General features: G+C 34.2%; 2 protein-coding genes across 2 annotated transcripts in view; one reads left to right on the top strand and one right to left on the bottom strand.

Annotated features, from left to right (window-relative positions):
* LOC129753211 (uncharacterized) overlaps nt 1-10,715 on the bottom strand; it is a 34,009-nt gene extending 23,294 nt beyond the window's left edge. Inside the window, exons 1-4 of the mRNA XM_055749010.1 lie at nt 10,086-10,715; nt 9,641-9,768; nt 8,868-9,577; nt 8,394-8,708 (exon numbers count right to left, since the gene is read on the bottom strand). Of these exons, the coding sequence (XP_055604985.1) occupies nt 8,394-8,708; nt 8,868-9,577; nt 9,641-9,768; nt 10,086-10,715 (1,783 nt within the window). The remainder of the gene's footprint in view (nt 1-8,393; nt 8,709-8,867; nt 9,578-9,640; nt 9,769-10,085) is intronic.
* Nucleotides 10,716-15,604: 4,889 nt separating this feature from the next.
* On the top strand, nt 15,605-16,976 carry LOC129753212 (ionotropic receptor 75a-like). Its single transcript, XM_055749011.1, has 4 exons — nt 15,605-15,674; nt 15,741-16,335; nt 16,393-16,552; nt 16,612-16,976. The coding sequence occupies exons 1-4, from the start codon at nt 15,658-15,660 to the stop codon at nt 16,974-16,976; spliced, it is 1,137 nt and encodes a 378-aa protein (XP_055604986.1). The 5' UTR covers nt 15,605-15,657.
* The last annotated feature ends 9,767 nt before the right edge of the window (nt 16,977-26,743 follow it).

Below are 26,743 nucleotides of genomic sequence, written 5' to 3' on the forward strand. Positions count from 1 at the left end.
TAATGATAGTTGGATGGAAAGGTTTTTCAATAACAATGCAATTAAAAAAACATAATCTTTTTCCAAATCTCAATGCACTTGGCTCCCCTGAACACCCGAAAAAATCAAAACACGAACACGAACACGAACACGTATCGCTTTCCACAGGGCGAATTTGTTGATATAAGTACCGGAAAATCGCGTTTATCGTGCGCCCTTATCAAAATCGATTCTGTTCTCCCATGGTTTGAGGTTAGGGCTGAGGCCTCTTGCTGAGGTGGTGTTCGTGTAGAACTTTCAATAGATATATCCTAATAGGGTTAAATGCGCCTACGGCCGTTTGACGAAATGGCTGATAAGACAACATATCTAATCAAGGCATTTTGAGGGTCATACGGTTTGAACATAAGGCAAAAAAGAATTTTATGAATTTACCAACTCAAAAAAAATTTAAAAAAATCATACCTTTTGATGTAATATTTCGACTTTTAACAATTATGGATGAATTGCCTCCATAATATGCCAACCCTAACTTCTGTTTTATTCTACAAAATAATAAAAGAAATAGATTTTTATAAAACTTCAGCAATGTCGTATGAAAATTATCAGTTTCTAGCATTTCCAATAAAATTATATGGATATATTGCCAAAAAACAGAAATTTCGCCTACAACATAAATAGGCGCATTTAGCCCTTACGATATTCGGCAAATTTGACAACAGTTATAATAAAATCGATTTCTCAAAAACTGAAGGTGATTTCAAAAGAAAATACTCCTATTTATAGAAAACAGATGTCTGCTCATGTGTATATAGTTTTCGTACACATTTTCGATGAAATATTTGATTAAATCAGTATTCTGCGAAATAGGCGCATATAGACCGCATCTCCCCTTATTTTCATGACTTTCTTAATCCTGAGTTTTGATCAAATTTGTCTAGATATTGCCAGATTTTTAGATAAAAATGTGGATTTTTCCCGATCCGGAGACGTGTTATAGTTATAGTTATAGTTAAAGTTTTTAGTTATAGTTATAGTTATAGTTATAGTTATAGTTATAGTTATAGTTATAGTTATAGTTATAGTTATAGTTATAGTTATAGTTATAGTTATAGTTATAGTTATAGTTATAGTTATAGTTATAGTTATAGTTATAGTTATAGTTATAGTTATAGTTATAGTTATAGTTATAGTTATAGTTATAGTTATAGTTATAGTTATAGTTATAGTTATAGTTATAGTTATAGTTATAGTTATAGTTATAGTTATAGTTATAGTTATAGTTATAGTTATAGTTATAGTTATAGTTATAGTTATAGTTATAGTTATAGTTATAGTATAGTATAGTTATAGTTATAGTTATAGTTATAGTTATAGTTATAGTTATAGTTATAGTTATAGTTATAGTTATAGTTATAGTTATAGTTATAGTTATAGTTATAGTTATAGTTATAGTTATAGTTATAGTTATAGTTATAGTTATAGTTATAGTTATAGTTATAGTTATAGTTATAGTTATAGTTATAGTTATAGTTATAGTTATAGTTATAGTTATAGTTATAGTTATAGTTATAGTTATAGTTATAGTTATAGTTATAGTTATAGTTATAGTTATAGTTATAGTTATAGTTATAGTTATAGTTATAGTTATAGTTATAGTTATAGTTATAGTTATAGTTATAGTTATAGTTATAGTTATAGTTATAGTTATAGTTATAGTTATATAGTTATAGTTATAGTTATAGTTATAGTTATAGTTATAGTTATAGTTATAGTTATAGTTATAGTTATAGTTATAGTTATAGTTATAGTTATAGTTATAGTTATAGTTATAGTTATTGTAGTTATAGTTATAGTTATAGTTATAGTTATAGTTATAGTTATAGTTATAGTTATAGTTATAGTTATAGTTATAGTTATAGTTATAGTTATAGTTATAGTTATAGTTATAGTTATAGTTATAGTTATAGTTATAGTTATAGTTATAGTTATAGTTATAGTTATAGTTATAGTTATAGTTTTAGTTATAGTTATAGTTATAGTTATAGTTATAGTTATAGTTATAGTTATAGTTATAGTTATAGTTATAGTTATAGTTATAGTTATAGTTATAGTTATAGTTATAGTTATAGTTATAGTTATAGTTATAGTTATAGTTATAGTTTAGTTATAGTTATAGTTATAGTTATAGTTATAGTTATAGTTATAGTTATAGTTATAGTTATAGTTTAGTTATAGTTATAGTTATAGTTATAGTTAGTTATAGTTATAGTTATAGTTATAGTTATAGTTATAGTTATAGTTATAGTTATAGTTATAGTTATAGTTATAGTTATAGTTATAGTTATAGTTATAGTTATAGTTATAGTTATAGTTATAGTTATAGTTATAGTTATAGTTATAGTTATAGTTATAGTTATAGTTATAGTTATAGTTATAGTTATAGTTATAGTTATAGTTATAGTTATAGTTATAGTTATAGTTATAGTTATAGTTATAGTTATAGTTATAGTTATAGTTATAGTTATAGTTATAGTTATAGTTATAGTTATAGTTATAGTTATAGTTATAGTTATAGTTATAGTTATAGTTATAGTTATAGTTATAGTTATAGTTATAGTTATAGTTATAGTTATAGTTATAGTTATAGTTATAGTTATAGTTATAGTTATAGTTATAGTTATAGTTATAGTTATAGTTATAGTTATAGTTATAGTTATAGTTATAGTTATAGTTATAGTTATAGTTATAGTTATAGTTATAGTTATAGTTATAGTTATAGTTATAGTTATAGTTATAGTTATAGTTATAGTTATAGTTATAGTTATAGTTATAGTTATAGTTATAGTTATAGTTATAGTTATAGTTATAGTTATAGTTATAGTTATAGTTATAGTTATAGTTATAGTTATAGTTATAGTTATAGTTATAGTTATAGTTATAGTTATAGTTATAGTTATAGTTATAGTTATAGTTATAGTTATAGTTATAGTTATAGTTATAGTTATAGTTATAGTTATAGTTATAGTTATAGTTATAGTTATAGTTATAGTTATAGTTATAGTTATAGTTATAGTTATAGTTATAGTTATAGTTATAGTTATAGTTATAGTTATAGTTATAGTTATAGTTATAGTTATAGTTATAGTTATAGTTATAGTTATAGTTATAGTTATAGTTATAGTTATAGTTATAGTTATAGTTATAGTTATAGTTATAGTTATAGTTATAGTTATAGTTATAGTTATAGTTATAGTTATAGTTATAGTTATAGTTATAGTTATAGTTATAGTTATAGTTATAGTTATAGTTATAGTTATAGTTATAGTTATAGTTATAGTTATAGTTATAGTTATAGTTATAGTTATAGTTATAGTTATAGTTATAGTTATAGTTATAGTTATAGTTATAGTTATAGTTATAGTTATAGTTATAGTTATAGTTATAGTTATAGTTATAGTTATAGTTATAGTTATAGTTATAGTTATAGTTATAGTTATAGTTATAGTTATAGTTATAGTTATAGTTATAGTTATAGTTATAGTTATAGTTATAGTTATAGTTATAGTTATAGTTATAGTTATAGTTATAGTTATAGTTATAGTTATAGTTATAGTTATAGTTATAGTTATAGTTATAGTTATAGTTATAGTTATAGTTATAGTTATAGTTATAGTTATAGTTATAGTTATAGTTATAGTTATAGTTATAGTTATAGTTATAGTTATAGTTATAGTTATAGTTATAGTTATAGTTATAGTTATAGTTATAGTTATAGTTATAGTTATAGTTATAGTTATAGTTATAGTTATAGTTATAGTTATAGTTATAGTTATAGTTATAGTTATAGTTATAGTTATAGTTATAGTTATAGTTATAGTTATAGTTATAGTTATAGTTATAGTTATAGTTATAGTTATAGTTATAGTTATAGTTATAGTTATAGTTATAGTTATAGTTATAGTTATAGTTATAGTTATAGTTATAGTTATAGTTATAGTTATAGTTATAGTTATAGTTATAGTTATAGTTATAGTTATAGTTATAGTTATAGTTATAGTTATAGTTATAGTTATAGTTATAGTTATAGTTATAGTTATAGTTATAGTTATAGTTATAGTTATAGTTATAGTTATAGTTATAGTTATAGTTATAGTTATAGTTATAGTTATAGTTATAGTTATAGTTATAGTTATAGTTATAGTTATAGTTATAGTTATAGTTATAGTTATAGTTATAGTTATAGTTATAGTTATAGTTATAGTTATAGTTATAGTTATAGTTATAGTTATAGTTATAGTTATAGTTATAGTTATAGTTATAGTTATAGTTATAGTTATAGTTATAGTTATAGTTATAGTTATAGTTATAGTTATAGTTATAGTTATAGTTATAGTTATAGTTATAGTTATAGTTATAGTTATAGTTATAGTTATAGTTATAGTTATAGTTATAGTTATAGTTATAGTTATAGTTATAGTTATAGTTATAGTTATAGTTATAGTTATAGTTATAGTTATAGTTATAGTTATAGTTATAGTTATAGTTATAGTTATAGTTATAGTTATAGTTATAGTTATAGTTATAGTTATAGTTATAGTTATAGTTATAGTTATAGTTATAGTTATAGTTATAGTTATAGTTATAGTTATAGTTATAGTTATAGTTATAGTTATAGTTATAGTTATAGTTATAGTTATAGTTATAGTTATAGTTATAGTTATTGTGGAATAATACATGTGGTGAGGCTTAAATGGTATCACGTCTTGTGGAAATCTAGACCGATTCATATCTTGCGGATATCTATCGCGGATAAAACAACTTGCACAATTTCAAGATGGCTTAACTCATGCAGCTTTTTTAAATTAATTCCAACATGACTTTCAAAATCATATACGCAGCATTAGGCCTTTATCAATGGATGAACATTTAAGAGGGAAAATTGATAAAATCTAAATATGTAGATTAAATTTAAGATCCAATTTCTGGATTAGAATAAAGAACCAGAATTTAGATTCAGATTTCCAAACCGAAAGAGAGAGGTTCAGAAATACCAAAACTCAAAATTAAAATTGAGGTTTTCAGATTTTTGTGTTATTTTTAAGCAACCTTAATAAAAGTACATGAAAGATTTCATGTTTAAAATTCAATATGTGTTTCCGACCATATTTTACTACTTTCAAAACCTTTAGTAAGCATAAAAGTTGTGTTTATGATAATTAATATCTCCAAAGCACAACTCATTTTTTCCAACATCCGGTTTTCCATTTCGTCGATTATATGTTATTATAGCAAATGTCGTGGAATGTTGCTGTTCAGTTCAAATTGTTGGCATCAGAAACAGTTAGTATGTAATGAGTAATTTTCTTGTCCTTTGCTTGCGAATGATTCGATTAAGGGTAATCAATGTCATATGGTAATCAAGGCTCTAGCGGAATTTATGAAAATTGCTTCTAAGGTTGATTTAACAGTAACCATTATCATCGGCACATGTATAAAAAAAATTTCATTCTTTAAACTTTCTGCACGTGTGACAAATTGATTTTATGTTATGTTTATGCTAGCCAATGTAGTACTGAATTAGATTTAGTGATTCACATGCAAAATGCTGGCAACGAGAATCTAACATTTGTAAGATGATCCCTCGATTATCATTAAACATTTGAAGCCAATCATTAAAATTCTGATAGATTCTGAGAAAAACTTTGAGGAGGGGGCGAAGGGGTGTCAACCAAGTAAATGCTAAGAATTTTCCGATAATGTTGGTTTGTTTCACAATTCATAGTAGACAAAACAACAAATGATTTATTTATTTTATTTTATTAAATTGGTGCCGGTATACAATCAATAATCATTCAAATCATGAGCATTATACAATGATATGGGCTTGTGATATAGCTCAGTTGGCAAGTCTGTTGTTTCCTGAGTCGATGTCCGCGAGTTCGAGCCCAAGAGCAAACATCGAACACAGTTGTACCGGATAAGTTTTTCAATAACCATCCGCCAACTGCACTGTTGATAAAGTCGCGAGTGCCATAAAGATGGTAAAACGACTATAATCAAAACAATACAATGATATTGTCAAAGTATCTTAAGAAAGCATGATGATACTCTTTGTACACTTACGAGAAACTGAAAGTTATGGTTTTGGGCCGTAACTGCCAGCTAGCTCAACCGGTACTTACGTGCTCTCAGGGTCGCTTCTAACGATCTCGGGGAGAATTGGGACGACCAATCGCTATTATAACAAAGTGGAACATTCACCAACCAAAACACTCACTTAAAAGTTATTTAGACGTTTACAAAATAAGGATTCATTTTACTTTTATTTGACTTGCCAGTGTGTTGAAATTCCATCCGTCCAAGCCTTTGGGAACAGCCGACCAAGCTTACGGTCGTGACGTCTAGGGTAGCGAGGTTCTTTTTCCTGGATTTTGGGGCTGACCAGGAAGATCTTCGGGATCAAAGCACGGGTTCTTCAAAGTGTAGCCGATTCGATGTTTACAGTTGAATCGGTTCCACAGGGGTGGGACCCGTATCAACTTTCAGGAACGTTCAATGTTGGTTGTTACTGTCCGATAGCTCTACCACGTGGGTTGGTTTCCAGTGGTGTAGGGTGGGAGCTATACAACGGAAGCCGTATTGGCGGGCTTCTATCGAGTGTGGCCGGGTTCCAAAATCCTACAAAGCGCCTGGAAGCAGCGGAGCGCTTTTCGGAGCAGTTGGGGATGCTTCAAAATCCCTTCACTACGACACGATGTGCCGATCACTTCACACCCGATTGTATATTTTTGGTTAGAACACAGTCCAACTTTTTGCGTGGTGTTTCACTTCCAAGACCCGACAACAGTGACCGTCTTCATTATCCCAGACTCCTAAGAACCCTTTCATGGTAGCTCGTAGATTCCTCTCTCAGAGTTTCTCTCTCGCCGTGGAGCAGTTCCGGTATGATAAAGTCGAAACCAAGGTTTTTTTTTTATATATCTACACACCTTGGTCGACGCAGCTGCTTAGGAATAACTGGCATAGTCGACGACTGGTATAAATTTCGGTATTTCAAACTCGAGCGAAGTCAAATAAATAATAAGCTGCTTGAATGAATGTAAGTGAGCCGAAACTATTGATTAAGATAAAACTAAACAGAAAAACATGCAATGAACGATGAAATGTTGCCGATTTTGCCAATATAGGAGTGAATCGGTAACAAAACTGATTCAAAAGAAGTTTTACTATCGCATCCGGGGCATAGTAAACACACCTCCTACCTCCAGAATTACGTATTTTCGTAAATAAGTTTTCATGAGGAACAGTTTCGTACTCCCTGCAGTATTAATTTTTCAGCAAAAAAGTAAACTTCTTATCATTATAACGGAAATATTAAGAAAAAAAAAACGAGGTTCTCAAGTGACGAAAATATTATAATTTTTGAGGACCGGAGAATAAGCTCTTGCGATCGTTAAATCATCTTGATCTCTAATGTTCTCACTGCAACATGATGTACATTGTACCTCAATTTTCACCATCTTTAAATTAATGATTTTTCACTATAATCAATTTAAAACGCGTTTTTACTTTAACTTGTTGACTTGGGGTGAACAAAGCACGATTGATCGGGGTACGATGGGCGTTTTCTGCCGTAGAATATAGCAGCGAATTCAACTCGATGAAGTCCACTGAATTATAGAGCTACAACTTGACTAGTTCACATCTAACGATTTAGCGTATTGGTAAGGTGCCAGTCCTCTCCGACATCTTACCAATAAGCGGAATCCTCAGATGAAACAAGTCAAGCTGCAGCTTTATAATTCAGTTGACTTCCTTGAGTGTAATTCGCTACTGTCCCGATTAACGGTGCTTATATAGCCCCAGAGGGGTTCTCATTATGCCCCTACAGCGACAGATTTTCAGCTTTCGGCAAAAAGAAATTTAAAATGTATTTTTAAACGTTTTCATCTACTTTTTCAAGTTTCAGCCAGTTAGAAAATAGACTTTTTTAGTGTCTTAACACGAAACAATGATGTAACTCACATATTACAGCGGTTTTCTATGGTTAATTAAAGAGACTATAGTACACAAAGAATCGCTATCTGATCCCTTTCAAAATGATGAGCTTGCAACCTTGCTGTAGGGCTGCTTTTAAGATGGCTTGGTTTTGCTCGATTGGTATGACACTGACAGAAAATCAAAAATTCCAACCATGACATTTCGCCTCTTTGTTTACTATAGGCTCGTTAGGTTAAATAAGCGTTCATCTCAAGGTGGCCATTTTGCCCTTATTTCCCTTACATATAGTTAATGAAGTAGTGTTTCTACAACACATGTAGATATTATTAACATTGATTTGATTTTCGAAATTAAATCTCATTTATAATTTTACATTCGATGAACTTTTCTGGCCCTTCCTCTGAACTGACTCATCCGATATTCAAACAGTTCAGCCAACAAAATTCCCACGCAAGCAGCTCCTGAAATGGCCAACATCACAAACAAGCTATAAATGTCACCGAAGCTAACTTCAGCCGTTGCCAGACTATTTGTAGTACATCTAGGAGTTTCCATATAGTATCGCTTCCGGTGGTACTGAATGATGCCGGTTTCAATAAGCCGACCCAACGAAACTCGTATCAACTGCTTCAACGGACTACCCTTGGGCATAACTATATGCAGCGGACGGAACGGGAAAAGTTTGATCTCCTGAAGTTCACATATTTCGCGTTCATTCAGTTTGTCTGCAATAATTGGGCAGAATTGAAATAAAGCTATAAGCGAAAGCAATGGCTATCAGTTTACCCATAATCCAGGTGTATCCGTAACTCGTATCGCAATGAAACGCATAACCTCCACGTTTCATAAGATCTACGCCTGTGCTTATGTTTACGAATCCGTACTCATTGGGTAGAACTTTTCGATGATAGAGTTCCTGGATTGTGTTGTCTTTGGTTCTCTGTAATAAAATTTGGTATTCAACTTGTCAAATTTTGGGAATTCTAAGCCATTACTCACATTGAAATAGAACTTGTTGTAGACGAAATCTTCGATCGAGTACTTCAAATCGCTTTCCAGCAGTTGTTCCAATGATTTTATCGTTTTGGGTGGAGTTATCAGCAGATAGCTGATAATGAAGGTTGAATAGAACTGAAACAGCATCACCGAAAATACAACGCAAACCAGCACAATTATCCTGGAGGAGCTTATCGAGGTGGCTCCATCATAGCCTTGCTGGAACAGGAATCCCAGTGTTGCCAGCAAATATTGACAGTTGCTGATCGCGCTAGTTCTTTTTTCAGTGTAGAACGCAGCAAAAAGGATTAAACACGATAGCAAGCTAACAACCCCAACCGCGATCCACAAGCTATTCTCGAATGGTTGCAGGAATATGTTTCTCCGTTTGCCGATCACTGGATGTCGAAAAATCGTCAAAATTCTGCCGACACTTATCTCGATCGATTGATCATAACAGCCCATCCGTTCCGAACCCAACCCCAGTGGGGTTCCTGAGAAATCTACCAAATTGTGCTGTAACTGTCCAATAACGCCGCTGGTAGAATTGGTTCCAATTGTTTCGAAGCCCCAGTTTTTGCCGACGATGAATTTAATCCTGAAAATAAAATTATTTCTGGTAAATGACCACTCCATAAGGTGTAAGTAAAGGAAATCTTACGAAAAGTTAAGATGACTCGCTAACAGATTGCTTATTCGGTATCCATAACGGTTTGAAATGTATTTATGAGGCGCACCAACCCAACTTAGGTATTCCTCCAAAGTTTGATTCAAATGTTCCTGCAATGTCTAGAGAAAAACAGAAATCATTATAAAAAAAGAAACAGATATTGAAAGCAATTCGGCATGATATCACATTAAGAAAATCTCCTTATATGTACCTATGTCTGATTGGTTGATAGCTTTTAAATAATCACACTGTCTATTTGTTAGATTGTGACTAAGATGAACTTTAATTTGTGTTTCAGAATCGCCTTCAAATATACGTTATTAATAAAAAAAATCGTTTTGACCTTGACTTTCAAAGGTTTTATTTTTATTTTGAGATCTTCCAATTTTTAAAATAAGGTTGGTTAAAAAGGTGAAAATTTTGGAACAAAACTTACCATAGTCACCGCCAAAAGTTTCACGCCTTCTAAATTTTTCCGCACATTATACTGATCGGTAGTTCCGCTAAAAATTAATCCGATTGAGGAGTTCCAGCTAGCCACATACTTCCAATGAAGTCTCCCTCCCCGACGATGAATTGTTCCGTAGATCTCGAAAAGCTCGTATCCCGGTTCATTCTGAGAACCATCCCCCAAAACAGCAAATGTGATTCGAGTGTCAGCATTTATGTTCAGATCCGATGCCATACATAACGCATCATCTAAATCCAGCACATCAAAAATAAGCCAACGATATGACGCGTTAAAATATGAATGATCGGAACAAAAATTCAGAAAATCTTTGATTTGGGAACAGCCAAAATCAGCTACAAATGCGGAACGCGAAAATCCAGAGTTCATGAGACGCGCATGGTTCTCGTAGAAAAATGGCTCACTAATGTCCAAACTTAGCACTGAGCCCTCAAAATGGGTAGTTAGCTCATTGAGAGTGGGGAGCAAATTGAATGTATCGCAGTGAAACAAAATCACCGAATTTAGATGTTTTATACTCGCGATTGAAAAAACTAGAGATGGAGCTACATAGCAATATCCGGCAGGGAGCAGCACTAATAATATTAAAGCACGCATTTTGACGCTTTCCGAAAGTATCGCGTTGATCACCAGTTGAATCGGCGCCTTTTTATTGATACAGAGAACAAAGAATCTTGGGCAATTTTCAATATTATCCTGTCAACAGGTTGAAGGAAAATTGAATTAAATTGGTAACAAATTGACCGTGATCATGTGAGAACATTTACTGGAAAATTGAAATCATCAAGCTGTAGCCATTTCAGCCGTTTAATTTCAATAGCTTATTCATCTAGAAACAGTTTGAAGAATATTTTTTTATAAATATTTACGCCGGAACAAATTTCAAATCCTTCTTTTGTCACTCAAAGTTGGAACATCGCGAAAGGGGGGGAGGGGGGACAATAAAAATGTCGTTTCACAAAACTTATAAATCAAGTAATTTTTTATCGAATAATTCAATCAAATCAAGAAAACAAAAGGTGAAATAATTTCCATCTTCTTAAATTTGTTGTTTAGTCTTTTAATCTTTCGGATATTGGAATTTTTTATCGAAATTTACATAAATTACTTCAAACTTTATTTATTTCCCCCTTCGGGTTTTTTTGAAATTTCTAAGGGGGGTGAAGAAATTGGTATTTGTTCTAGCCTTATTGGGAACGAATTTTTTTTAACATTGACATTTGAAACACTTTCTCAATTAATTACTTACTTACCTACTTATATACTTACTTGGTTTCTTTTTATCTTATTTATTAATTTACTTACCCACTTATTTACTTACTTATTATCTAACCCACTTACTTACTTACTTACTTACTTATTTACTTACTTACTTACTTACTTACTTACTTACTTACTTACTTACTTACTTACTTACTTACTTACTTACTTATTTACTTACTTACTTACTTACTTCCTTACTTACTTACTTACTTACTTACTTACTTACTTACTTACTTACTTACTTACTTACTTACTTACTTACTTACTTACTTACTTACTTACTTACTTACTTACTTACTTACTTACTTACTTACTTACTTACTTACTTACTTACTTACTTACTTACTTACTTACTTACTTACTTACTTACTTACTTACTTACTTACTTACTTACTTACTTACTTACTTACTTACTTACTTACTTACTTACTTACTTACTTACTTACTTACTTACTTACTTACTTACTTACTTACTTACTTACTTACTTACTTACTTACTTACTTACTTACTTACTTACTTACTTACTTACTTACTTACTTACTTACTTACTTACTTACTTACTTACTTACTTACTTACTTACTTACTTACTTACTTACTTACTTACTTACTTACTTACTTACTTACTTACTTACTTACTTACTTACTTACTTACTTACTTACTTACTTACTTACTTACTTACTTACTTACTTACTTACTTACTTACTTACTTACTTACTTACTTACTTACTTACTTACTTACTATCTTACTTACCCACTTATATTTAGATTTTCTTTCTTTTTTTTATGAGAAATTAACCTATTAAGGTCTTTTTCTCGTATACCTATTTTTATTTACTTACTCTGGCTACACAAAATGTTCGGGTGTATTGCCAAAATTGAACGTCTGTTATTTACTTACTCGCTTATCTTCTCAATAACTTACTTAATCTCACTAATACCGTATTTGCTTATGCCGAGTGTTGCACTGGTGCACCACTAGGTGCTGTCAAACTGTTTGTTTATTCGGACGGTGTTGCACTGGTTTTGACCTGGTGTTGCACTGCCATCGGGCCGTAGTGCCCCGAAAATTTGGTGTTGCGAGAGAGCGTGTGAGTGAGTGAGGAAGCAATACACTGGCGACGATTTGTGTTTGTTTTTGTCGGGTACGGTGGAACACTGATCGAGGGGAGAAAACAAATACGGTATAACTGACTGACTCACTAACTTACTGATGAAACCCACGATTGGCAATCGCTAGTATAGAGTGTAGCTGTGTAAAGAACTTACTGAGGTAGCAAATAAATGATAACTCTATTCCACCACTGAAGTCTGAGTTTTCATCAGGTAATGGGCCCCAGATACGACAGGATTGGAAGAAAAGGTTAGCACGAGAGGGATAATCTCGTTTAAAAGGGTAGAGGAGTTCGTCAGCCACAGGGAGCCAACCAGCAACGCCACTTTAGTTCAAAGACGGCAAGGCGGATATCAAGAGGGTTACTCTCGATGCCGTCTCAAGCTACGCTGCGGATAGTAGCGCGAGTTCTTTGCTGACGACCGGAAGAAGGACTTCCAGGATTCGGAGCCGAGATTAGTCAGCACAGGGAGAAGTGGTCCAGCAGCTGGGGGATTAGCCCGAAGCAAAGTTTGAATGATTCTGATCGCCGAGAGGATAACTCTCGTGGTGTTGTGCTACGCTAAAGTCAGCATTCGTAAGCTCGCTTGCAAGTGCTTGAAGGGCATTCTGGCACTTTGGGTAAGGTTGTTTGGGCGACAACAAGTTGTCAGCCTCACCTCATTGCTGACGCCATAGCCAAGCTGGACAACGACTTCTGCTTGGGATCAAGTTCATCTTGCGTTACTAGCTACGCTGCGATTAGCATGTGTCTGCTGATTTCTAATGGCTGGAAGAAGTTGTTATTCTCCAACTGGGAATTGAGAGAAGGTGTTGAAACCCACGACTGGCATTTTGCGTATTGACGAAAATTTCTAGAATTGAATGTTTGAAATAAGTTTCTATTTAAAAATGGCTATCAACAAAAAAGGGGACGATTTTGAAAAATTTAAGTGCGGTCATTTCTCGATAGAAAATGAGTACATGTACTCTTTAAAGAATACGTATGGTATCCCTAGCCGCTGTATATTAAGGTCTTCTATGCTATGGAACCGGGCTTTGCTAAATTTTGAATTCTTTTATTCGATGCGACTAGCTTCGCAAGCAAGTTGAATTAGATTTCAGCACCAAAATGTGAAAAGGGTATAAAAGCCAAAGTAATGAAATCCGTTTTAAGTAGATACAAGTAGCCCAATATGAGCTCTACTTATTACAAAAACCATGAGTTTCTTAGTTTCCATAAGCTTTAAAATTCAATTTTAGCAAAGGATCTAAATGGATGTTTCCCCACAAAAATTGGTGTATACCCCTACACACTCCACAACAAAGCAAACGGTGTAGATGAAAAAAGCATACAGTACAAAGCAAAGGGTGTATAAACCATTTACATAGACAAAATTCATACTCCAGCTTAGTTCCATAAAAAATGCGAGCTATTTTTCAATGAGAATACCCTCTTATCTATAAAACATATTAAGAACGATGCTACGCACCGTTTTGGTCAAAAAGACTTGAAAGATTCCACGTGAATTTTAATTAGCGATTTAAAAAAGGTTGTAAAATTTTTAAACGCGTTTTTCTCGAAACGTCATAAATGAACATAGACCTATTGAGCATCTAACTTTTTTATTTGAATACGTCTTGACTACGTAACCCTTCTGGACACCAAGTGTGGACTAAGGAATACCCTTTGCCGTTCGGGCGCTCGGGCGCTCCCTCTCAACCATTACTCGTTCAAACTGAAGGTGGGCGCCATAAATTTGCACTTCGATAGGATCGCCAACGGAAGTCCCTGTAGAACAGGCTCACGCAAAGCTGGTATTATCTAAAGCTGCATACTAAGAATATCAGTTACTCTAGCGATTGCTAACTTTGTTGACGTTGAGAGCTTGTCATTAATACAATTTCTAATTGCCATCACACCAAAAGCATCTACGATGTAAGAAATTTGATTGAAATTGAAACGTTGATGCACTCTAATCACCTTTTAAATAATAAAAGTGAGGTACTATTTATAAAGATGATACATATTTAGAATGAATGAAGAAAATGATGAAAATAAATTCTTTTATTATATCAGAGCTTAAAAAATATACACCACTTCATAAGCATGTTTATCTTGTCAATATAAAACCCATATTGACATTTCAAAGGAATTATTTGATTGATCAATTAAAAAAAAAGACAGAGTAATTATGATTTTTCCGTTGTTTTGTTTGATTCATCACTGATTGGTGGTCAGCTAAATTTAATTATGCTTGTGTACAGGATTAAGTAGTTCACAGGAAAATCCAAACAACTCATCCATTTGATAGATAAACGGTTCTATTTCTTTCATTTGTGCTTAAAATTTCTTCCACCGAGGGTTCAGAGGAAAATCATGAAGTTTTTGGTTTTTGTGAAAATAATTTCACTGACTTGTGGGATGACGATTCCTTTTTCGGTAGTGCTTAAATATGCTGAGCGAAATTTTCTTAACTCAATTTTAGTTTTCCACTGCAGTAGTAAGGCAGAAAACTTTGAGTTGTTCAAGTATTTAAGTTATAATTTTTCCGGTACAACTACTGCAATATATTTAAACTCGCCGGAATTTTACAAGAATCATAAATTGATCATGTTTTCGGACCGCTACCGCTTCGGCTTAGTAGTTGACGCAGGATGTTCACAAGTGGGTTCGTTTTTGGAATTCTGCTCGCAGCACAGTTATTTCAATGGCTCGTTCGGGTGGTTCATTCATGGGGTCGGTGATCTTAGTTTTGGATTAAGATGTCTTGAAAATCAAAACATCAATGCAGATTCAAATCTTTTGTTAGTTGTTCCTGAAAGCTACGAAAACAAAAGTTCTTTTGGTTTGTATGACATTTATGGTACGATTCATCGAAGAGGAGGATGTATGCGTGTCAAAAAAGTTGGACACTCAGATGTTTTGGGTAACGTTGTATGGACAGATTTTTCGGATGGTTATACAAAACGAGCAAACTTGAATGGTATCGAATTATATGGAATTACAACGGTAATATCTTTAAAATCTTAGAATCAGATTTACTTTGAAAACTTTTTTATTTATTTTAGACCCTCAAGGCCCCAAGAAAATTAACACTAATCGAATTCTTCAAGGAGGAAAAGCCTGTAAAAACCTATCGAACAAATGCTTATGGTTATAGATTAAGTGAGCTTTTGAGTATGCATTTAAATTTTACGTAAGTTTCATAAACTTTTGATGTTTAGGGATGAATCAAATAAGAACATTGTATCTACATTTTTAGACTGAAATTGCTTCTTGCAAGAGATTGGTCGTTTTCCTCGATAGGAACTAACTCCACCGAGGGTGTTATCGGCCAGCTTCAACAAAATCTTGTTGATTTTTCGGTAACGCCACTGGGCTTCACAACTGAACGCTTGTACTCTTACCAGGCTACAGGAGAAATTCTTAAAGGAAAATTCATGACGATATTTAGGCACCCGAATACGAGAAATCAGGATGGAATATTCTTAAAACCGTTTAACAGATACCTTTGGTTTGTTATTATGTTGATGTTACTGCTATCTCTGGTGCTTATGAGGGTTACTCAATCAGCACTGATCAAAGTTGATTCCACATCCAGCTGTCAACTTTTGCTGATCATTTTTGGCACGCTTTGTATGCAGAGTTCTTCTAATACGTCGACTTCGAACTCCTCCCGCATAACATTTTTTGCCGTTCTTGTATTGTCAGTTATCATTTACCAGTTTTACTCTACGTTCATCATTGGCTATCTTTTACTGCCTGCTCCCAAAACTATTACAACCTTGGAAAAGCTCCTCGACACGGATTTGAAATACTCAATAGAAGAAATGGCGTACAATCGTTACTTTTTCGAGGTATTCAGCTTCAAAAATGTGAAAATGGTTTAAATCACTGACCTTCGTTCTTTCTAGAAACAATCAAACTCCAACACAATCGCCCAACGAGCCTATCGAGAAAAGGTTCTGCCAAACGAGTATAGTTTTGTCAATGTGTCAGTCGGAGCAGCATTGGTCAAAAGCGGTCATTACGCCTATCAGCTAGATACTAGCTACGGATATAACTGGTTAAAAGGTAAATTGTGGAACTTTCTAAATTAAATTCACAAAACTTTACACAAAATAAGTTTACAGATCTTTTAACCGACCAGGAGGTCTGCGAGCTTCAGGAAGTCAACTTGTTCCCCCGAAGACCGCTTCATATGCCATTACCCAGGCCAAGCCCTCTGAAGGAACTGTTTCGGGTGTCGATAACGCGATTTCTTGAAACAGGGGTCGCTCAGTTTTACCGAAGGAAAATTCAATCCGACAAACCGCAGTGTGTGGTTCAGAACTTTTCGGCCGTTCAGGTGCCGCTGCAGGTTATCGTTGGCGTATACTGGATGTTGCTGATGGGTGCCATTGCCAGTGTTGTGTTGCTGATAGTGGAGACTGTTGTGTTTAGAACTAAACAACACTTTGAAAACGAGCGATTCCGAAGAACTCGGTTTCAGGCATAAATTCCTTTTGGGTTTGAACGAATTAGAGACGGATGAGGTTTGAGGAAACACATTAGGGTGCACATTAAAATCCCCTAACGAATTCCTCTTCACAAATTCTCGTTTTGAAGGACATTTTATAAAGAAGACAGAATCCATCCTCATATCCTTCTCACTAACTTTATTTATTTACAAACTAAAAAAACACAAGGTTTTGATGACTTTTAATGTAATATTTTGATTTTTTGAAATTAAACGTAAAGAAGCCCAAAACAAAAACTTGGGTGGCATATTGTTTCTTATTCAGATGAACACCAAAAGTACAAAAAAAAAGAATTATAATTAGAAAGTGGAATAACGGAAGATTTTTGTATGCCCCTATCAATCATGATTAAAAAATCCTGTAGCAATTGAGTTAGTTTTACGTATTTGTTGCTTAAATATTATCTGCGTGTACCCGCCATCACCGCCCAGCTCTGTTTACAGCTGGAATTTAGTGTAAACAAAACAGGTGAAGAGCAAAGCAAACAAGAAAATCGGCAGCTCATCTTTTTCGCACCGTGGTTTGCTAGTCGCCATCGCGTTTTTTTCGCTTTTCCCGCGAGTGTGCTACTGTTGCTGCCGGAGAATATCACCGAGGCAGTTACCCAAAGCTGGCCCAAAACTTGCCGTATCGTTAGCCGTTCTGTTGGAAGGTTAGTTATTCCTACATAAACGGTACCGAAAAAAGTCGTTGATACACTAACACGACCCTACCTTGCTATTCAATCCCCAAAACAGTGCCGCCACGATTGAACAGGAACTCCCGGTCGACGCAAAAGCAGAAAGCCAGACGAAACGTCCAGTACAACCCGGTGAACTTTTCTAGGAACGGGTAAATATTTACAAATTTGTTGGCAGAAGAACAGCATAACTTTTGCGAACTACTTTCATAGAGAGCCGAGATCTACTCGATCACAGTTTGCGGGTTGGAGCTCCACCGTAAATTATCATTGTTGGGAATATCTGCTAAGCAGATTCAAGCGGAATAAAGATGCAAAAGCTGTAATATTTTGATTCACGTTAGGTGTTTTGATTGTGGCTAGCAGCAGCTCTGGCAGCCAGCATCCAAGTCATCTGGTTGAATGTTTTATTGAAGGGTCTTTTTGCCGGAGCCGAAAGTTGTTCCGTCCGAGAACTCGTGCCGTCCCCTCCCGGAAGCTGAGGTTGGATGGCACACCTGCTGCCAGTGGTGCTCGACTGTTGTTGGTCATCGGATGACATCAAGGTTGCTGAAAAGCAAAAGAACTAGTAAGTACTAGCGCTAGTCAGAAGAAAAAGTGAAGTAGAAAGAGAAGAAGCAGCAGTAAGCAAGAAAAAGAACAAAAGCGAAAGTATGATGAGGAAGAAGAAGAAGAAGAAGAAGAAGAAGGCCTGGTGAGTCCGAAGAAGAAGAATGATGATGAGCAGAAGAAGAAGAAGAAGAGTACAAGCAAAATGAAGAAGAAAAAGAAAACGATGATGAGCGGGAGGAGAAGAAGAAGAACGAAATAGTATGCGATCTGAAAAATAAGCAGAATTAGATTGAAAATAGATAGGGTAAGAACACTATACATTCAACATCATCTTTGGGATTTAACGCATTTAAGGCCAATAAATAATAACGAAAGGTTTTTTACGAAATTTTTTGATAGTGTAGCTTAAGCATGTTTTTCAGCTTCGAATCGATATATTTTTTTCGCGGAAATATGTTTTAAAACTATCATTTAAGCCTTTTGTCGCAACGATTTAACACAATGTTTCAAATATTGAACAGGCAATGTTCTAATTATTGAACACGTAAACATTGAATATCATTGTATATTTTCAGGGGTATTTAGCTAGATAGTATGCTTTGCAGGGGCGATTTTGGTTGAGCTAGCAACCAAGAAACAGTTTGTTTATATTTCCAAACACCAACCGATGTTTATTCAATAACTGGTGCGTGCATTTCTTTACGAAACGAGTACTGCAAGATTGAACGTTCAATAATTGAAACATTGGCGTTTTCTGTGATCCAAAGATTGAGAACTTTAATTCGTTAAATTCTAAGAAAATAGGGATAATAAAGACTGCTACTCTTCCAGAACTCATTTAAAAAGACTTAGTTGAAAACACTCATATTATTATCTAAGACGTTTATTTGTCTTCAATCCAATTTTTCTCCCAATCAAAAAATGGCTGTTTTCTTCATCCAGTCGAAAAATCAAGCAAAAATTTGATTACATATTCTAGTTCCGGGGATTGTGGCTTTAAGAATCCGAAATTCTTGATAAAAATTTGAACAGAGGTAGAAAATGCTTCAACAGTGGCACAACAATTTTGAATTATTTTTCTACTGCATATTATTGTTTTAATTGGTTTATATTTTACGAGTGTTCAATATCTGTTACCTGTTAAATAACTAGTGCTTCTACCCTAATAAACAAAAAATTGATTGTATCCCATTTACCCGAAAATCATTGCCCAGAATGAATTTTTCCCAGAATGACAAATACCCGAAATCAAACCCCAGAACGAACCATTTCCCAGAAAAAAAATTCCCAAGAATGCACCATTTACCAGAAATTTTTTTCCCAGAATGAACCATTTCCCAGAATATTTTACCCCAGAATGGAACATTTCCCAGAATGGCACAAATCCCAGATTTTTTCCTCTTGTATTTTTATTTGTTTTTTTTTCTAATGAATTCTGGTAAATTTCATATGATTCGAAATTCATTTTTTCAAAAATAATTTTTTTAAATGAAACTACAACTTTGAAATTTTTCCAACTAAATTAATTTTAGAACCAATATTGTGCTTTGTTCATGGTTTATGGTACTTTAAATGGCTTACCATGGTCCTTTAAAAAACCGTTTTGGTATCCGACTCCTCACGCTGCGCGTTCGAACTGAACTTGAAAGACGTTTTGTCCTTCACGCTGTCGCGTGGCGGACGGGGCTAAGGGATCACCCCTAGCTTTCACGCAGACCTAGGAAGCCCCGGCAGACCTAGACCAATGTAATGGGGCTGCCGCTTCCGACGGCGGGTCGGCAGCCACCTCGGATTTGGGTCGGCAGCCACCCCTTCATCCTCGTTGGTTGCGGCTTTGCCGCAAAAGAATTCAGTTATGAAACCCCATTTTTTTGTAACAATACCTTTTTTTTATTAATTTCTAGTAAGGATAAATGTTTTCAGTTTTCTGGGAAATTGTTCTTCTGACGAAAAAATTTCTGGTAAATGGTTCATTCTGGTGAAAAAATTTCTGGGAAATGGTACATTCTGGCGAAAGTTTTTCTGGGTTGGTTCGGGGGATGGGAATGGTTCGTCTGGGGAAAAAAATTCTGGGCAATGGTTCTTTCTGGCGATTGAAATTCTGGAGATTTTTCATTCTGGGCAATGGTTTTCGGGTAAATGGAGTACAACCCAAAAAATTGGTTTGGTTTTGTGGCGTAGTTTTATGAATGTTTTAGTGATTTGTGTTTCTTCCCTCACTGCTAGCCGAGAGTGTAGCAAAAGAACTTCAACAATGCCCATCTCTAAAATCAGGTTAAAAAAGACTTGATTTATGATTTTCATGATAAAAATTTTATATTTTCTAGATTTTCTAGAATATGCAATAACGTTATATGAAAATATTGTCAGAAAAACTGAAATTTAAACATAAATAGGCGCATTTAGCCTGCACGGTTTGAGGTTCGGAAATTTAGACAACTTTTATAACAAAATCTTTTTTTACACACACATTTGAAGGAATATTTGAGAAAATCAGTATTCTAATAAGTAGTCGCATAAAACCTGCTTTTCCCCTACTCGTATAACTATCCCAACCAAAGCAAATTAAAATTCAATACACCCGTAACAAAAAAAAATTTCATTGATCTGAAGTGCGTTTTATATAGCTAAAAATGTATAATTCCTAAAAAGCACTCAGTCCATGGCCACGGCTCTCCAATTTCTCGGATATCCCACATTCGTCAGTCTTACCACCTCGTCTCATTCCTACCGGATTCGTAGCGAACACTTGTTTTGCAGCACAGTCGTCCGGCATTCTCGCAACATGTCCTGCACAGCGAGTCCGTCCAGCCTTTGCCACCTTCTGGATATTGGGTTCACCGTAGAGTCGCGCGGGCTCGTAGTTCATCCTTCGCATCCACACTTCGATCTCCTGAGTGAACGCCGCCAAAGATGGTTCGTAGAGGACAACCGGTCTAACGAACATTGTGTACAGGTTACACTTTGTGCGGGGCTAAGTCTTTCCGACCGCAGTTGCTTGTGGAATCCATAGTAAGCACGACTTCCGCTAATAATTCTCCGCGATCTCACGGCTGGTGTCATTGTCTGCAGTCACTAGTGAGCCGAGATAGACAAAGTCTTCTGCTATCTCCAGCTCGTCGCCGTTGATCGTGACCTTGTTATTGCTGGATAAATGGGTTCGGTTGGTCTCGGATCCGCAGGCTAGCATGTACTTCGACTAAATTATCAACCCAATGCTTCGCGTATCAGTATATATAGGATAGATCTTTTCCACCGCCGCAGATGATCTGCCGACTATATCAATGTCGTCATCTAAGCAGATAAGTTGACTGGATCTGTTGAAAATTGTGCCACGCATTTCGCCCACCGCTCGTCGAATAACACCTTCTAGCGCCACGATAAACATCATGCAGGATAGACAATCGCCTTGTCGAAGCCCCAAGCGCGATTCGATATAACTCGCAGTTCACCCGAAATCCGCACACAGCACTGCGTTCCATCCACCGTCGCCTTGATCAGTCTAGTCAGCTCCCTGGAAAAACCGTTCTCGTCCATGATTTTCCATAGCTAGTCACGGTCGATCGTATCGTATGCGGCTTTGAAGTCGATGAATAGATGGTGCGTAGTGACTGCCGTAGTGTGAAGATCTGGCCGTCGTGGACGGTCCCTCCATGAAACTGGCCTGATAAATTCCCACGAATCTATTTGCTTGTGGCGTTAGGCGGTAGAGTAAAATTCGGGACAACGACACTTTGTAGGCGGCATTTAGGACAGAGATCTCTCGGTAGTTCTCACAGTCCAATTTGTCTCCCTTCCTGTTGATGGGGCATATTACCCCCTGCTTCCACTCCTCCGGTGTCCCAGATGCGGACCATCCACCGGTGTAGGCAATCGGCCAACTTGTCCGGGCCCATTTTGATAAGTTCAGGGCGATGCCGTCCTTCCCAGCCAATTTGTTGCTATTTAGCCTACGAATGGCTTCCTTAACTTCACTCATCGTTGGGAGTCGCTCCCCTACATAGTTGGCTACGCCAGCGATGTAGCTCTCCCCACCGTCTTGGTCTCCTGCATATACGCCGTTCAGGTGTCGAAGTACTGCTTCCACCATTTGATCACCTCACGATTGTCCGTTAGGATGCCTCCGTCCTTGTCCCGGAACATTTCGGCTTGCGGCACAAAGCCTTTGCGGGAAGCGTTGAGCTTCTGATAGAACTTTCGTGTTTCTTGGGAACAAGCTCCTCGAGCTACTCCTTCTCCAGGCGGCATTTTTTCTCCTGGAAAATTTGGACTCGCTGCCTCTTCAGCTGTCGGTAATTTTCCACGGTACGACGGGTGTCTCTTAGCACAACTGCCGCCCGCGCGACATTTTCTTCGTCCATTACCCCCCCTACACTCCTCGTCGAACCAGTCGTTCCGTCGTATTCGTTCCACATGCCCTATGACAGGCATGTCAAACTGGGGGTTCGCGGGCCGCATGCGGCCCGCGGCGTTGGTCAATGCAGCCCGCGTAGCCCCGTCTTAAATTATCACAAAATTCCCTACTACACAGAAGTACACTGGCTTTCCTGCCACAAAATATTAAAAAGATTTTTTTTTTTGCTACGAGAGGAAATAATATTATTTTTGGAAATGAAAGATTTTTGATGCGGCCCGCACACTTAAACGAGTTTGACATGCCTGCCCTATGACGTTCTCCGCAGCGCTGTTGATGGCTATCTTGATGGCATCCAAACAGTCCTCGATAGGGACTTCGCCCAGCTCGCCCTCCACCAGCAGCGCTGTCTACTGGTCCAAAAAAGAGTAAATCAATTTTCGTGACGTCACAACGCATTCTTTACCCGGATGCAACCCACATCCTTTTCAAACGATTTTTATTCTGAAAATTGCTTTGAATTCCTCTCAAAAAGTTTGGAGAAATCTTAAATTTTCGACAATATGTGATTTTTAAGGGAATTATGAAAAAAAAAACAGAAAAACAGTAGAATTTTTGTGGCGTCACAACGCTTAAAAATAGATACCTTTATCATTCTAGAGCGTGAACGTGCAATGATTATTCTTTATCTAATATCATGCATGAAAAATTTCTTTTTCACCATCATTTTGCAATGAGTTAGCCAGATTTTTGACATAGTTATGTTTCAAATAAAGAATAATTGTTAAAATCAATTTATTTTTAAACAAAATTTTTTAAATTTCAATGAAAACCTATTTAATTCTAAAAACCCGATTTAATACACTTTACAGTGGATTGTAGCCTTTCTTACAGCCTGTAAAATATATTTGGGTACATATAAAACAAAATGAACTATGAATTATGATTAATGAATTTCATACGCAATAAATCCAAAATGAATTTAGGAAATAAAGATTCAAAGTTTTTATTAGGATAAAAGTATTTTTATATAATCATAATTTTCATATAAATAAACGTTTTTGAATGACTAGATTCTGGAATATCATGTATAAGCTTGCCAGATTGCCCGGTTTTATCCGGGTTTGCCCGGATATTTGATGCAAAATTTCGAGAAAGTCCGGTCCGGCCCGGTTGCCCGGATATCGTGAAAAAAGTCCGGATATTGCCCGGATTTTTTTCAAAATTTTCACAAAGAAACCAAAAAAAAATCAAAGTTTTTGAGTAAGTTTCATCAAAATCGATTAACGGTATTGACATTTTCAACGGTTGTTTCAAATAATTTCGCTGATTTACCTTTATAAACCTTTAAATATTTAAGTGTTCCAAAAAGTTTTCGTAAGTCTGTAATTACATTAATAAAATATTAATTTCAGTTTTTTTTTGCATTCTTTCTTTGCTTTTATATAAAATAACACCTATATTTTGCCCGGATATTGCCCGGTTTTTGGATTTGAAAAATTGAAATCCATGCCCGGATTTTGCCAGGTTTTTTTGAAAAAATGCCCGGAATTGCTAGGCCCGGATGGGAGTGGAAAAAATTCTGGCAACCTTAATCATGTATGATTCCGTTTCTTTGACATTATAATCTAACTCAATTTACTCCTTTTGGAGTTACAGCATATGATATCTTCAAAATGGAAGGGGTATAAAAATTAAGAATACAATTTGAAAAAAGATGCCTGACCATGTATTTCAAATAATTCAACCTCTCAAGTATATGAAACAAATACATAGATAAAATTATTGGATAAAATTTCAAATGCTAGAGTAAAATACGATACCAAAATGTATAAAATCGGTACAATAAATATTGAAAATTAAAAATATTGAAAATTTTGAAAGCGTAGTATTTTTAATTTTGTTATTTTGAGATTTTTATTCTGTTTTGTTGATTTTGTCTATTTCGTTAATTTTGTTAATTTGGTCATTTTTTAAATTTTGTCAATAATGTAAATTTTATCAATTTTCATGATTTTGTCAGCATTGTTAGTTCAGTAAATTTTGTCAATTTAACCAATTTTCTAGATTTTGTTTATTTGTCGATTTTAACAATTTTCATGATTTTGTCAACTTTTTCAAATTTGAAAATTCTGTCAATTTTGTCAAATTTGTCAATTTTGTCAAATTTGTCAATTTGGTCAGTTTTGTTAATTTTGTCAATTTTGTCAATTTTGTCAGTTTTATCAAATTAGTCAATTTTGTCAATCTTGTCAATGTTGTCAATTTTGACAGCTTTGCCAATTTTGTCAATTAAGTGCATTTCTACGATTTTTTTATTGTCAATTTGGCCAATTTTTTTCAATTTTTTCAATTTCCTTCGATTCTGTCAAGTTTGTCAATTTTGTCAATTTGTCAATATTGTAAATTTGGACAAAATTTAGTCAATTGGGTCAATTTTGTAAATTTCGCCAGTCAATTTTGTCAATCTTTTCAATTTTGTCAATTTTGTAAATATAGTGAATTTTGTCGATTTTGTCTTTGTCAATTTTGTGAATTTTGACAATTTGGTCATTTTGGTCAATTTTGTCAATTTTGTCGATTTTTGTAAGTTTTATCAATCTTGTCAATTTTGTTAATTCAGTGAATTTTGTCGATTTTGTCATAGTCAATTTTGTCAATTCTGCCAATTTTCTCGATTTTGTCAATTTTAAAAATATTATCAATTTTTATGATTTTTTCAGCTATGTGAATTTTGTCAAATCAATGAATTAAGCCATTTTTAAATTTGGTAAATTTGGTCAATTTTTTTCAATTTTGTCAATATTGTCGATTTTTGTCAGTTTTATCAATCTTGTCAATTTTGTCAATTCAGTGAATTTTGTCGATTTTGTCATCGTTAATTTAGTCATTTTTTCAATTTTGTCGATTTTGTCAGTTTTATCAATCTTGTCAATTTTGTCAATTTAATGAATTTTGTCGATTTTGTCATCTCTTTTGTCAATATTGTTATTTTTGTCAATTTCGTCAATTTTTTCAATTTTGTTAAATTTGTCAGTTTTATCAATCTTGTCAATTTTGTCAATTCAGTGAATTTGGTCCATTTTGTCATCGTCAATTTGGTCAATTCTGCCAATTTTCTCGATTTTGTCAATTTTATAAATTTTATCAATTTTATGATTTTTTCAACTAAGTTAATTTTGTCAAATCAATGAATTATGTCAAGTTTGTCAATTTCGTCAATTTAGTGAAATTGGTCTATTTAGTCAATTTTTTTTCCATTTTGTCAATTTTGTCGATTTTGTCATTTTTGTATTTGGTCAAATTGGCGAAAATGGTTATTCGGAGTTCTTTCCTGTTTCTTCAACTTTGTCAATAATGATTATAAGCTTTTTAGCATTACATGCATGTTCCAAAAAAAATCCCAAATGCTTCAAACTCTACTATGGAGGGCTTGGTGGCGCTACTGTTTGGTTGTCATTTTCCATTGGCTTCAGCAAGTGAAAAAACTAAACGAGAGGCCGGGAGAATTTAAGTTGTTGTCTTCCTCCCACACGGTTCCTGTCACGATGACATCGAACCTGAGTGGGAGTGAAGCCTGTCTGTTCTCCCTTCCACACATCGACAGATCCATACTTTTAGTTAGCAAGCGCGTATCAATGACGTCAACATATAATTTGACGTCATATATACGATAATCTTGATTTTAGTGATTGCTGGTTGTGGCTAGCAAGCCAAATTGACACGTTTTTTGGAGAGATGATTTTTGATATTTACTATGAAAAAAAAATTTTCAAACTATTTTGTATTTTTTTCTTTCTTTTATAGGTTGAAGAAGAAAAAAAATCAAATTTTTCAAGATAAAAATCATTTTTATTGTACTGCTCAGTTTCACAAAAACGTCGAGAACAAAGTTTACAAAAATTTACACAAATACACAGACATCATCAGAACTCGTCGAGCTGATTAGATAGGTACCTATAAAGGTATATCTAAGACCCATAATTAATGATCTCCCAAATCGACCGATAACTATACCTTTCTGTAAGAAAGGCAAAAAGGTAGCTGATAATCGTTTGATAGGAAATGAAGCAAGTGTTTGAATTCACACTGTGTATTCCTTACAATGATTGGGTTCTCAACTCTAACCCCAACAACAGTTAAACTAATGTAACCATCGT

This window comes from Uranotaenia lowii, chromosome 3 (genome assembly GCF_029784155.1).
Source record: "Uranotaenia lowii strain MFRU-FL chromosome 3, ASM2978415v1, whole genome shotgun sequence".
NCBI lineage: Eukaryota > Metazoa > Arthropoda > Insecta > Diptera > Culicidae > Uranotaenia > Uranotaenia lowii.